At 36.8% G+C, this 13,662-nt stretch overlaps 1 protein-coding gene across 1 annotated transcript in view; it reads left to right on the top strand.

The window, feature by feature from the left end:
• Positions 1-11,467, top strand: part of LOC121388022 (centrosomal protein of 76 kDa-like) — a 51,974-nt gene extending 40,507 nt beyond the window's left edge. The window contains exons 9-12 of the mRNA XM_041519222.1: positions 3,882-4,094; positions 4,759-4,846; positions 5,687-5,816; positions 6,427-11,467. Of these exons, the coding sequence (XP_041375156.1) occupies positions 3,882-4,094; positions 4,759-4,846; positions 5,687-5,816; positions 6,427-6,565 (570 nt within the window). The 3' untranslated portion in view covers positions 6,566-11,467. The remainder of the gene's footprint in view (positions 1-3,881; positions 4,095-4,758; positions 4,847-5,686; positions 5,817-6,426) is intronic.
• The last annotated feature ends 2,195 nt before the right edge of the window (positions 11,468-13,662 follow it).

A 13,662-nucleotide genomic window follows, 5' to 3' on the forward strand; every position in this document is an offset into this window, starting at 1 on the left:
TAGGTGTAAGACCACTATATCCTCTTCTCTCTCACTAACCACTAACATAATGTACAGGGTTCGCAGCATGCTACCAGTTTCACCTAGAGCGAGTTTTAACGACTCAGTGTGTAGGTGTAAGACCACTATATCCTCTTCTCTCTCACTAACCACTAACATAAGGTACAGGGTTTGCAGCATGCTACCAGTTTCACCTAGAGCGAGTTTTAACGACTCCGTGTGTAGGTGTAAGACCACTATATCCTCTTCTCTCTCACTAATCACTAACATAAGGTACAGGGTTTGCAGCATGCTACCAGTTTCACCTAGAGCAAGTTTTAACGACTCAGTGTGTAGGTGTAAGACCACTATACCCTCTTCTCTCTCACTAATCACTAACATAAGGTACAGGGTTCGCAGCATGCTACCAGTTTCACCTAGAGCGAGTTTTAACGACTCAGTGTGTAGGTGTAAGACCACTATATCCTCTTCTCTCTCACTAACCACTAACATAAGGTACAGGGTTCGCAGCATGCTACCAGTTTCACCTAGAGCGAGTTTTAACGACTCCGTGTGTAGGTGTAAGACCACTATATCCTCTTCTCTCTCACTAACCACTAACATAAGGTACAGGGTTCGCAGCATGCTACCAGTTTCACCTAGAGCGAGTTTTAACGACTCCGTGTGTAGGTGTAAGACCACTATATCCTCTTCTCTCTCACTAACCACTAACATAAGGTACAGGGTTTGCAGCATGCTACCAGTTTCACCTAGAGCGAGTTTTAACGACTCTGTGTGTAGGTGTAAGACCACTATATCCTCTTCTCTCTCACTAACCACTAACATAATGTACAGGGTTCGCAGCATGCTACCAGTTTCACCTAGAGCGAGTTTTAACGACTCAGTGTGTAGGTGTAAGACCACTATATCCTCTTCTCTCTCACTAACCACTAACATAAGGTACAGGGTTTGCAGCATGCTACCAGTTTCACCTAGAGCGAGTTTTAACGACTCCGTGTGTAGGTGTAAGACCACTATATCCTCTTCTCTCTCACTAATCACTAACATAAGGTACAGGGTTTGCAGCATGCTACCAGTTTCACCTAGAGCAAGTTTTAACGACTCAGTGTGTAGGTGTAAGACCACTATACCCTCTTCTCTCTCACTAACCACTAACATAAGGTACAGGGTTTGCAGCATGCTACCAGTTTCACCTAGAGCGAGTTTTAACGACTCTGTGTGTAGGTGTAAGACCACTATATCCTCTTCTCTCTCACTAACCACTAACATAATGTACAGGGTTCGCAGCATGCTACCAGTTTCACCTAGAGCGAGTTTTAACGACTCAGTGTGTAGGTGTAAGACCACTATATCCTCTTCTCTCTCACTAACCACTAACATAAGGTACAGGGTTTGCAGCATGCTACCAGTTTCACCTAGAGCGAGTTTTAACGACTCCGTGTGTAGGTGTAAGACCACTATATCCTCTTCTCTCTCACTAATCACTAACATAAGGTACAGGGTTTGCAGCATGCTACCAGTTTCACCTAGAGCAAGTTTTAACGACTCAGTGGTAGGTGTAAGACCACTATACCCTCTTCTCTCTCACTAATCACTAACATAAGGTACAGGGTTCGCAGCATGCACCAGTTTCACCTAGAGCGAGTTTTAACGACTCAGTGTGTAGGTGTAAGACCACTATACCCTCTTCTCTCTCACTAACCACTAACAACTAACCCACTGTCTCCCACCCAGAGCGAGTTTTAACGACTCCGTGTGTAGGTGTAAGACCACTATACCCACTTCTCTCTCACTAACCACTAACATAAGGTACAGGGTTCGCAGCATGCTACCAGTTTCACCTAGAGCGAGTTTTAACGACTCAGTGTGTAGGTGTAAGACCACTATATCCTCTTCTCTCTCACTAACCACTAACATAAGGTACAGGGTTCGCAGCATGCTACCAGTTTCACCTAGAGCGAGTTTTAACGACTCAGTGTGTAGGTGTAAGACCACTATACCCTCTTCTCTCTCACTAACCACTAACAACTAACCCACTGTCTCCCACCCAGAGCGAGTTTTAACGACTCCGTGTGTAGGTGTAAGACCACTATACCCTCTTCTCTCTCACTAACCACTAACATAAGGCTAGTAGGTACTGGGTTCGCGGCATGGTACCAGTTTCACCCAGAGCCAGTTTTAACGACTCAATGGGTAGGTGTAAGGCCACTACTCCTTCTCTCTCACTAACCACTAACAACTAACCCACTGTCTCACACCCAGAGCGAGTTTTAACGACTTGGTGGGCATTTGTAAGACCACTACTCCCTCTTCTCTCTCACTAACCACTAACAACTAATCCATTGTCCTGGACAGACAGCCCAGATAGCTGAGGTGTGTGCCCAGGACAACGTGCTTGAACCTTAATGGGATATATGCACACAAATAAGTTGAAATGAATGAAAACTGTATTGGCAGATTAAGGTGAGTGGACATCCTGCTACTAACATCCACATCATAAAACCCTTCACGTAACTTGGGTAATCGTACATTGTCACTAAATTAAAAAGAATAATAGTTTTTTTTGTTCCTTTAATTTTCAACGGATTACAGAATAAAGATATTAAACCAGTTAATGATGTAGGATATTGGCTTTATCCTGTTGAGGCCAAATGAGAAACCCTGCGAGGCTTGTCCATTCTTATATTCACAAGATAAACCTGATATCCTTTGTCATTAACCGAGTCCTTCCCAGCCTCCAGGAACATTGTTTTTTCGAAATAATTTCACCTTGATTTGACATAAGAAGAAAAGTAAAAGTGTTTTGGAAATAACATAAACACTGTTTTTGTGTGCAATTTGGAAAACAATTGGCTCAAAAATGAATAACTTGTAACATACCATAGCAAGAAAACGACATTCTCTTGTGGGAAAGACTATAGTAACATTATTCTCTATATTTTACAAATTTAACACACCAGTTTTTGGTGATTTTTGTTTTAGGCATGTCTGTATATTAACCTAGAAACTTGCAGCATTGTATGGGTTTGTTAAGTTTAAAAATTAATACCCTATACCTTATTTTCCCATATATTAGGCGCACCTATGTATAATGTGCACACCCCACTTTGAATGTTTATTCCAGGAAAAAAACCATGAACCACAATATAATGCACACCATTTTTTTAAACCACAAAGTCAACGGTGAATGCAAGATGTATTGTTTTTCCCTGGTCACCAAAATTAACTAAAAGAGAAAGCAGCGGTGTATTGAAGAAACAAAACTTAAGTTAGGTACTTTCGTACATAGACCTACATGTCACAGAAAACATAGGCTAGTACTTGCGTACTTACATGTCACAAACTCACACATGCATAAATCAAGACAATATTATATACCCCATACACTGTAAATGACTAATAAATAAATGAAAACAAAAATACAGCATATTATATTAATAACCTATATTTTTCGAAAAAAAAAGTGCTCATAATATATAGGAAAATACGGTATACATATTTCTGCTGCTTGAAGCATTAAAATGTTTGATCCATAGCTGAATGTTAGCATTACGGGAATGTGTTATATTACTAGGTTAATTAGACTACTGGTAAAGGCTGACTTTATGAATGGTATAATTCCTTGGTCATGGACAATTTTCCTAAGCAGTTGTGTATCTTTAATAATTTATTATCAGTGCAGGTGTTTAGATCCAATCACACGTCTTATTTTGTCCACATTGAAGACATGCATGCATCTAAATTAAAAACACTACCAAACGTATCTAAATTACCATTCATGAATTTGGTTTTTAAAATTCAGTGTTTAGTGTAGGGTGTTAACAGTTACTTCTAGTGTAAAAAATCTATAAAATGTTCCATGTTTTTAAAAATTTCTGTAGGCATCCGATTCTGTTGAAGTTTGTCAGTTCGACCTCCACAATGAATCTCACTGGAAGTCTATGTCTGAAGACGCTATTGTTTCTGTGTGTGGACCAGGGGCAAGCCCCCAGTGGCCAACACCCCCTCCTCTGAGTGCCTCCACCCTAGATACTGCCCTTGTCTGCAATGATTTAGAACAGCAGCTGCGAGTAATTGTAACCGAACACAGGAGAGTGAGTATCATTTATTAATTTGTTTATATGTCTGTTTTTGTCTAATGTGCCTAGGATCGATCCCCAGTGTTGGACCCATTGGGCTAATTCTCGTACCAGCCAGTGCACCACGACTGGTATATCACAGGCTGTGGTATCTGCCAACCTGTCTACAGGATTGTGCATATAAAAGATCCTTTGCTATTAATGGAAAAATGTAGCGAGTTTCTGTCTAAGACCAAATGTCAAAATTACCAAATGTTTGACATCCAATAGCTGATGATTAATGGGCTCTAGTAATGTTGTTGAACAAAAACACACTTTTGACGGGTTATGTTATGGTATGTTTTTGTCTGTCCATATGTCTGTCTATTAACTTTTATGTTTGTTTTATATTGCATCTTCGTTTCTGTAAGCAAGAATAGTCAGATTGTTTATCTGTTTGTAGGATCAGGGGCTGACGACTACATGGGTTGATCAGTTGAGTTATCTCGTCACACCAGCTTTGATTGTTTTTATGTTTGTAAGATCAGGGGCTGACAACTACATGGGATGATCAGTTGAGTTATCTCCTCACATCAGCTTTTATTGTTCATCTGTTTGTAGAATCAGGGGCTGACAACTGCATAGGATGATCAGTTGAGTTGTCTCCTCACACCAGCTTTTATTGTTTATCTGTTTGTAGGATCAGGGGCTAACAACTACATGGGATGATCAGTTGAGTTATCTCCTCACACCAGCTTTGGCAGCATATGAAATAGAGCGTATAACAGGTACTGTCATTGTTTGAAACCAATAACGGATTTATTAGTCACCTGGGTTTGTTGAAGTGAAGATAACATTAATGTTTTCATGTTTACCTAACCATATCTTTCTTCTTTTGTTTTAAGATTTAATTGTGGGTGATTCCTGATGTACACTTGTATAATTCATTGCCATTCTTTGACAAAGGGCGGAGTTGAAATTGTGTAAGAGTTTCTACTGCCTACTGCCAGAATGTTTGTTTATGGTGGATGGGGAAAGGTTTGTAATAGGTTGTAATAACAGGTCATATGTGTCTTTGGAAATTTCCACGACTGAAGATGTAGTTTTTATAACCAACAGGTTAGCATTGGATTATTTGTCTCTTATTTCTTAGACAGTGAATTAATGTTTAATGTTACAACAGATATTCATGAAATGATGTAGATTGGGGGATCTCACTCCTTAAATATTGAAAAATGGAAAATTGCATTCGGAGCTTAAAATAATCAGCGTTAGAATGTTGATCTCTAAACTGCCAATGTGTAAAATGTACAATATTTGATCTATTTTAAAAAAAAACACTTTTGGTAATTCGACCTAACCATTCGGTGAACATCAGGTAAGTGTTACTCGGTATTTTGTTTTTGGTTTGAGTGCTGTGGTGTATTCGACTCTTCGGAGTTCGACCTAACAAGGTTCTACTGTGTGTATATATAAAGAGAAGTGTGCTTGTTCTTACATGGGGCACCGTGTTTCGCATAGATTTTTCTAATTAAATTGATGGGTGTGCAGGGCCTCAAAAACTCAAATCTGTTTTAATAAATAAATATGGCAGTGCACAATCTTGTGATGATATTTTCTGTATTCAGGGTTGACGGCTGGGAACGAGGAGTTCCAAGACGCGGTGAGGCAGGCGGTTCCTGACGGACACACGTTCAAGGGTTACCCCATTCAGTTCATACATCGCAATGCTAGGAAGGCCTTTGCTACTTGTTTACGGTACGTAGTCACTTCAGATTTAGTTTTAAATTAGGGTAAATGTGATGTCAATCATAGTGGGGTTCACCTTTAAAAAAGTTAAATAAAATTTAAAACAATTCCTATTATCATTATAATACCCACACATTGTAAATTGGCTGCTGTATTTATTCTTTAAAATGTTAAACAATGGTCATGGAACAATATATTTTGTCATTGAAAAGTTAGGGAATTGTGTTATATGATATGTATGGCAACTCTGTAGTTAAGTCTGCAGTCATTTGAACCTTCAGATACCACCTCTAGGAAGGAGTTGGCTACTCGTTTACAGTAAATAGTCACTTCAGATTTATTAAAAAATTATTGTAAACTTGACATTGGTCATTGTTAAAGTCTCTAGAATTATTTGAACCATTTTCTGACATAACCTCTAGGAAAGATTTTACTATTTGTTTCCAGTAAGTAGTCACGACAGATTTATTTTAAAATTAGTATAAAATGTGACGTCAGTTTGGTTTTTATCTAACAAATTTCACGACAACAGCTGTGCTTTGTTTTTTTATAAACCACTGAGTAACTATTTAGCAATGAATGTAAACAAGAGCACTGGAAACTGTTTGTTCTGTTTCAGGTCTGAGGTGTGTGAAGAGATAGTCAACTGCCGTGGTGATCATGTACGGTTGGCCGTGCGAGTTAGGATCTTCCCGTATCCCGAGTCAGCGTGTGCAACATGGATCATGTTTGCTTGCAAATATAAATCTGTCTTATAGATGGTTAAATACAGTACAGTGAGTGTAAATCTTAGTAATTCCAAAGAGTGAAGTGTGTGATACACACAGTGCACAGCTTCACAGCTCAAAGCAGAAAGAGGAGGAATGAATGCAGAACACAGAAAATTGTAAATCTGGTGCATCCGGAATTCTGGCCCCATTGTTTCCTACCTTGGTGACTGACCGCTACATCAGTTACATTAATGCAAATTATCAGCACATTTGATTTTTATCATTTGTGTGAATGTAAATGTACAAAACTGGCATGTCCACTGAACAGAAATACTCTGCCAAGAGTGTAGTTTGTTTAACTTTAAATTGTGAAGCTTAAATACTGGTCATTATTGTAGATGTGTAATTGGTCAAGACTGTGCATTGTGATTGGTTTATTTTCTAAAGATTTGATTGGTCTATGTGTTTTTAAGCAAGGCCTATCATTGGTACATTATGCAGTCATTTCTGACTGGCTAGCACTGCATTGTGCATGCTAATTCATTCCCACAAGTATTTGGTTTTTAGTGATGGTTACTATTATGGTGCCTTTACATAACTGATGCATTTAAACATTAATTTCATGTTTATACTAACTGGTTTTTTTTGCACCTAACAGAAGAGCAGTGCACTAGCATCCTATGTTAGGTCACAGGGATGCTAGAAACATTAGACTACCTCACAGTTTGGATTCTACTGAGTATCTAAAGTCTGAGCAGTCTAGTCGAGTGATACAACAACTGATTTTATATAACTCACCATCCAGTGAGGCAGTCGTATAAGCTTCCAACATTAGCGGGCAAGTTAAATGATCTCACCACATTCAGGTTACAAACATCCAATATTATAAACTGACTTGAAGAAAGTGACTGATGACTCTGTAAATTGCACGTTTTGCACAAGCCTGTTGAAATAATCAGCATTGCCAACTGGATTGGTCCATTTTCTTAACCATGTTTGAGCTCTGTGCCAAAGTGAAGCATTCAAAACAGTCGAAGTTAAAAAAAACCCAAAAGATGGGCAGTAAAAAATATATAACCTTACTAAGTAAGATGGATAGATGATTGTATGAAGATTGCGGACACATGGAAACAAGTGTTCATTAGAAGTGACCGTTACTGCAGTGATTTTTAGCAGATGGTGATCACTTTAACTATATACCAACGTCCATAAGAAACTTTTCAAGGCTTGAAATTATATTATACAAAACCAATAAATGGTATAGTGTAATGAAGTTAAACATCTGATGAAGTTCAGCATCTAAATGTGACAATGCACTTCGTGATACAAGTGTGGTGTAGTGTGATGTGAAAGTATGATGAAGTTCAACATCTAAATGTCACAACGCACTTCGTGATACAAGTGTGGTGTAGTGTGATGTGAAAGTATGATGAAGTTCAACATCTAAACATCACAGTGCACTTTGTGATACAAGTGTGGTGTAGTGGGATGTGAAAGTATGATGAAGTTCAACATCTAAATGTCACAACGCACTTCATGATACAAGTGTGGTGTAGTGTGATGTGAAAGTATGATGAAGTTCAACATCTAAACATCACAGTGCACTTTGTGATACAAGTGTGGTGTAGTGTGATGTGAAAGTATGATGAAGTTCAACATCTAAATGTCACAACGCACTTCATGATACAAGTGTGGTGTAGTGTGATGTGAAAGTATGATGAAGTTCAACATCTAAACATCACAGTGCACTTTGTGATACAAGTGTGGTGTAGTGGGATGTGAAAGTATGATGAAGTTCAACAGCTAAACGTCGCAACGCACTTCGTGATACAAGTGTTTTATTTGATGGTTTCTAAATGGGTTCTTTTCGATTAGCAACAATATTTGTAAAATAATTCAAAGTTTATGTATATAAAGTTTCTTTTGGGTCTCTTTATATAAACCTCACTGCACTCGGTATCTACTTTCCACAGACAGCCTCCTAGTTTAAAGAGAATCACTTAAATAACCTTGGGAGACTAAATATTTACGCCATCTGGCTTGATCCATCTTTGACAATACAAGAGCGACAGTGAAGAAATGGTTTGCACCAACCGGATTGGTAAAATTTCTCCATCTTACTCATAATGCAAGTGTAAACATTGTGCCAAAATGAAGAAACAAAAAGTGATCAAAGAGAGATTCTGACAAATTGTGATGACATCTGAGTAGTGCTTGTTTTTAGATTTTTTTTTTATTATTATTGTTGTGCTCAAAAATATGAAATATTATTTGTCACTTTGTGATGTGGACTATATTTTTGTATGCTTTAATTTCATAATTGTGATAAAACCATTGTTAACTAACTTTGGTAAATAGATATAAAATGTAGACATAGTTGTCAAATAGATGTACAGTACACAAGTTACGACATATATTTACTCGCACATCGTTTGTGCTGGGAGTACTTGTACGCTGTTCTGTTCTACCAGTTAGTTGCACAAACATTTTATTTGAAAGGGCATCAAAATATGTTTTAGTTGAATATTCAGAAGACTTTTTATTTTGTTAGCCTGGTTTATTTTTATCCGACATTCATGACTTGCTTTAATTCATCATGTAGAATGATTTTGTTTTATTTGTGGCATATCGAATATGTGGAAATGTTATTTTGTTTCATTAGCATCTCAAACATGCCATGACGTTTTAAAGGCAGTCTTCATATTCATATATATATATGTTAAAAAATGAAGAAGATATTATACTTTTGTCTTTGTCTCTATGTGTGTGTGTGTGTGTGTGTGTGTGTTGGGTATTGGTATTGGGAATTAAAAAGGATTCATTGTGTATAAGATATTGTATGGACATTGCGAAATATACTTGGGCATTATGTTAGTTTCTATTTCCTCTTCCATTTATTTTTTTTTAATTTAAAAAATTAAATATTCCTCTTCCATGCACTTATATGCAAAATTTTGTGAAAAGGAAAAAAATCCCCTGCTTGCTTGCTTTTTCTCTCTGTGTGGGAATGAGTGTGGTACAAGTACATACGGCACAGGCCATGGAGTGTACTGTGTTGTCTTTGGAAAAGTGCTTGCATACAATCCTTTGAAGATTTGTTTTCTGTGCACGGAAATGTGCATTTCCATATCTGTTTCCACAAGTGGATTACTGTACAAAATCTGACATTGTTAAAAGTATTTGTGTTTCCACAAGTGGATTATTGTACAGAATCTGACAATGTCAAAGTATCTGTGTTTCCACAAGTGGATTACTGTACAGAATCTGACATTGTCAAAGTATCTGTGTTTCCACACGTGGATTACTGTACAGAATCTGACATTGTCAAAGTATCTGTGTTTCCACAAGTGGATTACTGTACAAAATCTGACATTGTCAAAGTATCTGTGTTTCCACACACACAAGTAGTATCAGTAGGAGAACAGTGATTTGAATGAATAACAAAATATCAGTCCATTTATGAAGGAATAATAATGGGAATTGTAACATTTATATTTAAAATGTGTTACGGTTAAACCTAGGAGTTACTATGCCCTTAATTTATGGTAACTGGTCTACTAGACACTGCTTAGTTTAGTGCCTCTTTGGGCGTCTTTCTTGACCAAGTGTGGAATAACCGACGTAAAACATATATTAGACACCAAATAGCCAGTTTAAAATTTGCTCAGGTGTTGTACACAAAAGGATACTCACCGAGTGTCTTGTGACATCATAATTTATCAGTACGAGTTGATAAAAGTATAAAATCCGAGGCTTGACAGTGATGTGCCGTCACTAATGATAGGTTTAGCACTGAAACATACATGGTGATGTAACAAAAGAAGCGACATCTCCTTGGAGAATATTGCAGGAGATATCCCAGATTATAGTGCCTTTTTAATGGAGGATAAAAATACTTTTCCTTTTTCGTTATTCACACTGTAAGAAGATAAAAATATTAAAACAATTTTTAGCTCACCTGGTCCAAAGGGCCATAAGACATAATGCTACATACCATACATGCATGCATGGCGGCATCCATCAACTTTTCACATTTTTTACTTCTCCACTTCCATCTGGCAGGTTTCAACCACACTTGGTCCAAAAGATCCTCTCAGAGCCCTGACCAAGTGTTATTTTTCGGACAGATTCAAAATCACAGATGGCCACCCTGGCCTCTCACATTTTCCACTTCTTCTCAAGTTCCACAATGCAGATTTCAACCAGATGTCTTCCAAATTATCCTCTCATGGCCATAACCAAGTATTGATAATTTTCGGGCCCGTTCAAAATCCAAGATGGCTGACTTCGTCTCTGATTACATATTTTTATTCACCAGTTTATGAAAGTGTAGGAATACATGCTCATTTTTTATATATATTTACTGTTTAATATTGTTAATAAATTATGTGGCAGCATATCTTGATTTTGGTTTTTTTTTTCCCCCGTGTAATAGAAAAATCTTATAGATAACTAGTTTTCTTTCTTTTTACCAGTTTTTCTAAAACAAAACAAATATTTCATTTTATTCACTTTTGTTTACACCCAATTCTGAAGCAAAAATGTTTTAAAGTCGGTGTAAGTATAGTGTTATTTTTGTATACATTATTTTTTATCAATAAAATGAGCATTCCATAGTTTAGTCTTTTGTGAGCATCACATTCTTTAACCCGACATCAGAATTGGTTTATTGTATTTATTATCCCATATTATAGACATGATGGGAGGAATATGTTATAAATATTTTCTTCCGGATATTAGATTACACACATTGGTGGTGTGATTTTCTTTAAGTTTTAGAGTTTATGCATATTTCTGATATCTGAATCATGCTTGTTGTACTTTTATACATGTGTGCATGTTGACTGTTCTTTTTAAAACAAATAATTTTTTTTGTAATTACTTGAATCTTATGCATGTTGACATAGCATCATATATTTTGTTACAATAAATGGCATTTATACTATGAAATACAATGTTTCTCTTTTGTAAAAGTACTGGGAGTAAAATGGATTGTGTGGGTTTAACTGCTGTAAGAGATAAATGAACCAACATGCATGGGTTATGTCCCTTAAAAGTGCAGAATATTATGCTACAATTGTCTATCTAAATGACCTGGCTTTGTGTGACTATTTTTAGGTCACTTGAGCCAAAGGAGCAAGTGACTTATAGAGATACGTTTTGTTTTGTTTCGATATCTGTCCTGCGTAAGCTTTCACATTTTCAACTTCTCAAAAACTACTTTACCAATTCCAACCAAAATTTGTGGAAAGCTTCCTTAGCACATGAAGAAACAAATTTGTGAATCTGGTCATTCCGACACACAGGGGTGGGAGAACCTAAGGTGTGAAAAGTGATGTTACTGGCAACTTTGAAAAATTAATTCACTCTACATGTGTATGTACATTGGTGACTCGTATTAAATTAAAACTTCAGCAGGTGTATTGCCCATGGTCTAGCCTTTTTAGTCGTGGTATACAACAGGATTGTAAATTTATCTACTTTACTCTTTAATATCTTCCAGTGTCAGAATGACCATGTTAGGAAAACCGAGGGTATACTCCCCTTTGAAAATTGTGAAAATTAAATGTCCAGAAATGCAAGCATCTACATCCTGAAAAATAGAAGGGTATACTTTTTTTAATATTTAAACTCATCTGTCATGAACCCTCCCATCTAAAAAACCACCCAGACACCCCCCCCCCCCTCCAAAACACAAAACATGTAACCCCTGCTAGTCCATAACAAAACACGACTGGTTTCGAGATTCTCTATTCCCGTAGGGAAAACCAGACATCGTCTATCTTTAGTTTGCACTAAAGATGTCCCCATGGGTGCTCACCATCAAGATCATGATAATGTGACCTTACGAATGAAAGGCTACGAAAAGGTGTGGTATTTGAAAGGAAAGATCGGATTTTCCCCAGCATGCAATGCAACTGTCATAATGTGTCACTATAGTCAGTCAAGCGTAACCTATCACTAAATACATGTGCGACTAACCACAGACCTACAGTCCATACCCAATTACCCATTCTAACTATAAGCTTGTACATAAAAATAGCTAATGTATACATATTAAATAATACAGTAAAGCACTAACTCATCCATATTAATTGTATTAAAATATCCCTGGTTACAATAATAAATAAATAATTTAATAAAAATAAAATGATGTTATTCACTGTGAAATCATTAACCCAAAGTAGCATATTTTCGATGATCATTCTGAAGTAGTGTTAAAGTTTTTGCAAAAATCAAACTCTTTTCCAATTTTGCTTCATGCCGATAGCAATTTTTTTTTTTTTTTTTTAAATTCACAAATTAAACGAAATAAACATATTTAGTAATACAGGGCTTACAAGTGCTTTGTATGATGTGAAACATAGTTTAATTTTGATTTAAGCTGCTTACGTTTTGGGATGAGTTAATTTGTTTGTGGGTAAGTGAAATTTGAGGGTTACTAGCCTGGCAGGCAGATGAAAATTTTAGGATATGGCCAGCCTTGATTAGTAATGTAAATGTCTAGAAATCCATGTAAAATGCCTATAATCATGATAATCGGTCCAAATTTTCTTCTAAAACTCCTATATTTGACCTCAAAATTCCTATAAAACTCTATATTTTGGTATGCAAATTTACTATATTTTAATATGTACAAGTGGCTGGGAGGCCTGCATTACCAATTTAGCCAATTGCTAATTTTTATGCAATATGGCTACATTATTTAATATTTTGGCTAATAAAATTTCTATGAATTAGCCACTTTTTAATAAATTTAAAGCAAATAATCTACATACTGTATATCTGAAAATTGACTAAAACAAAATTCTTTCCAGTGTGAGTTCTGGTACTTCTGTTCCCTTCAGCACGAGGACTCCAAAGTATGCTAGATATCAAAGGCTGTGGTATGTGTTATCCTGTCTGCTAATCAAAAAGAGTAGCCCATCAAGTGGCAACAGCGGGTTTCCTCTCTCAATGGTCCTCAACCATATGTCCAACAATCAAATGTGTTGAGTGTGTCGTTAAATAAAACGTTTCCTATTTCCAAAGTATGCAGTCAAACAATATGCAGGGAGTGGGTTAAGCTGTCAGTTACATGCTTGCTTGAGCTGCTTGCGTCGCAGGATAGAACCACCTCGGTGGATCCATTCAGCTGATTGGAT

The sequence above is a fragment of the Gigantopelta aegis genome, chromosome 14 (genome assembly GCF_016097555.1).
Source record: "Gigantopelta aegis isolate Gae_Host chromosome 14, Gae_host_genome, whole genome shotgun sequence".
Lineage (NCBI taxonomy): Eukaryota > Metazoa > Mollusca > Gastropoda > Neomphalida > Peltospiridae > Gigantopelta > Gigantopelta aegis.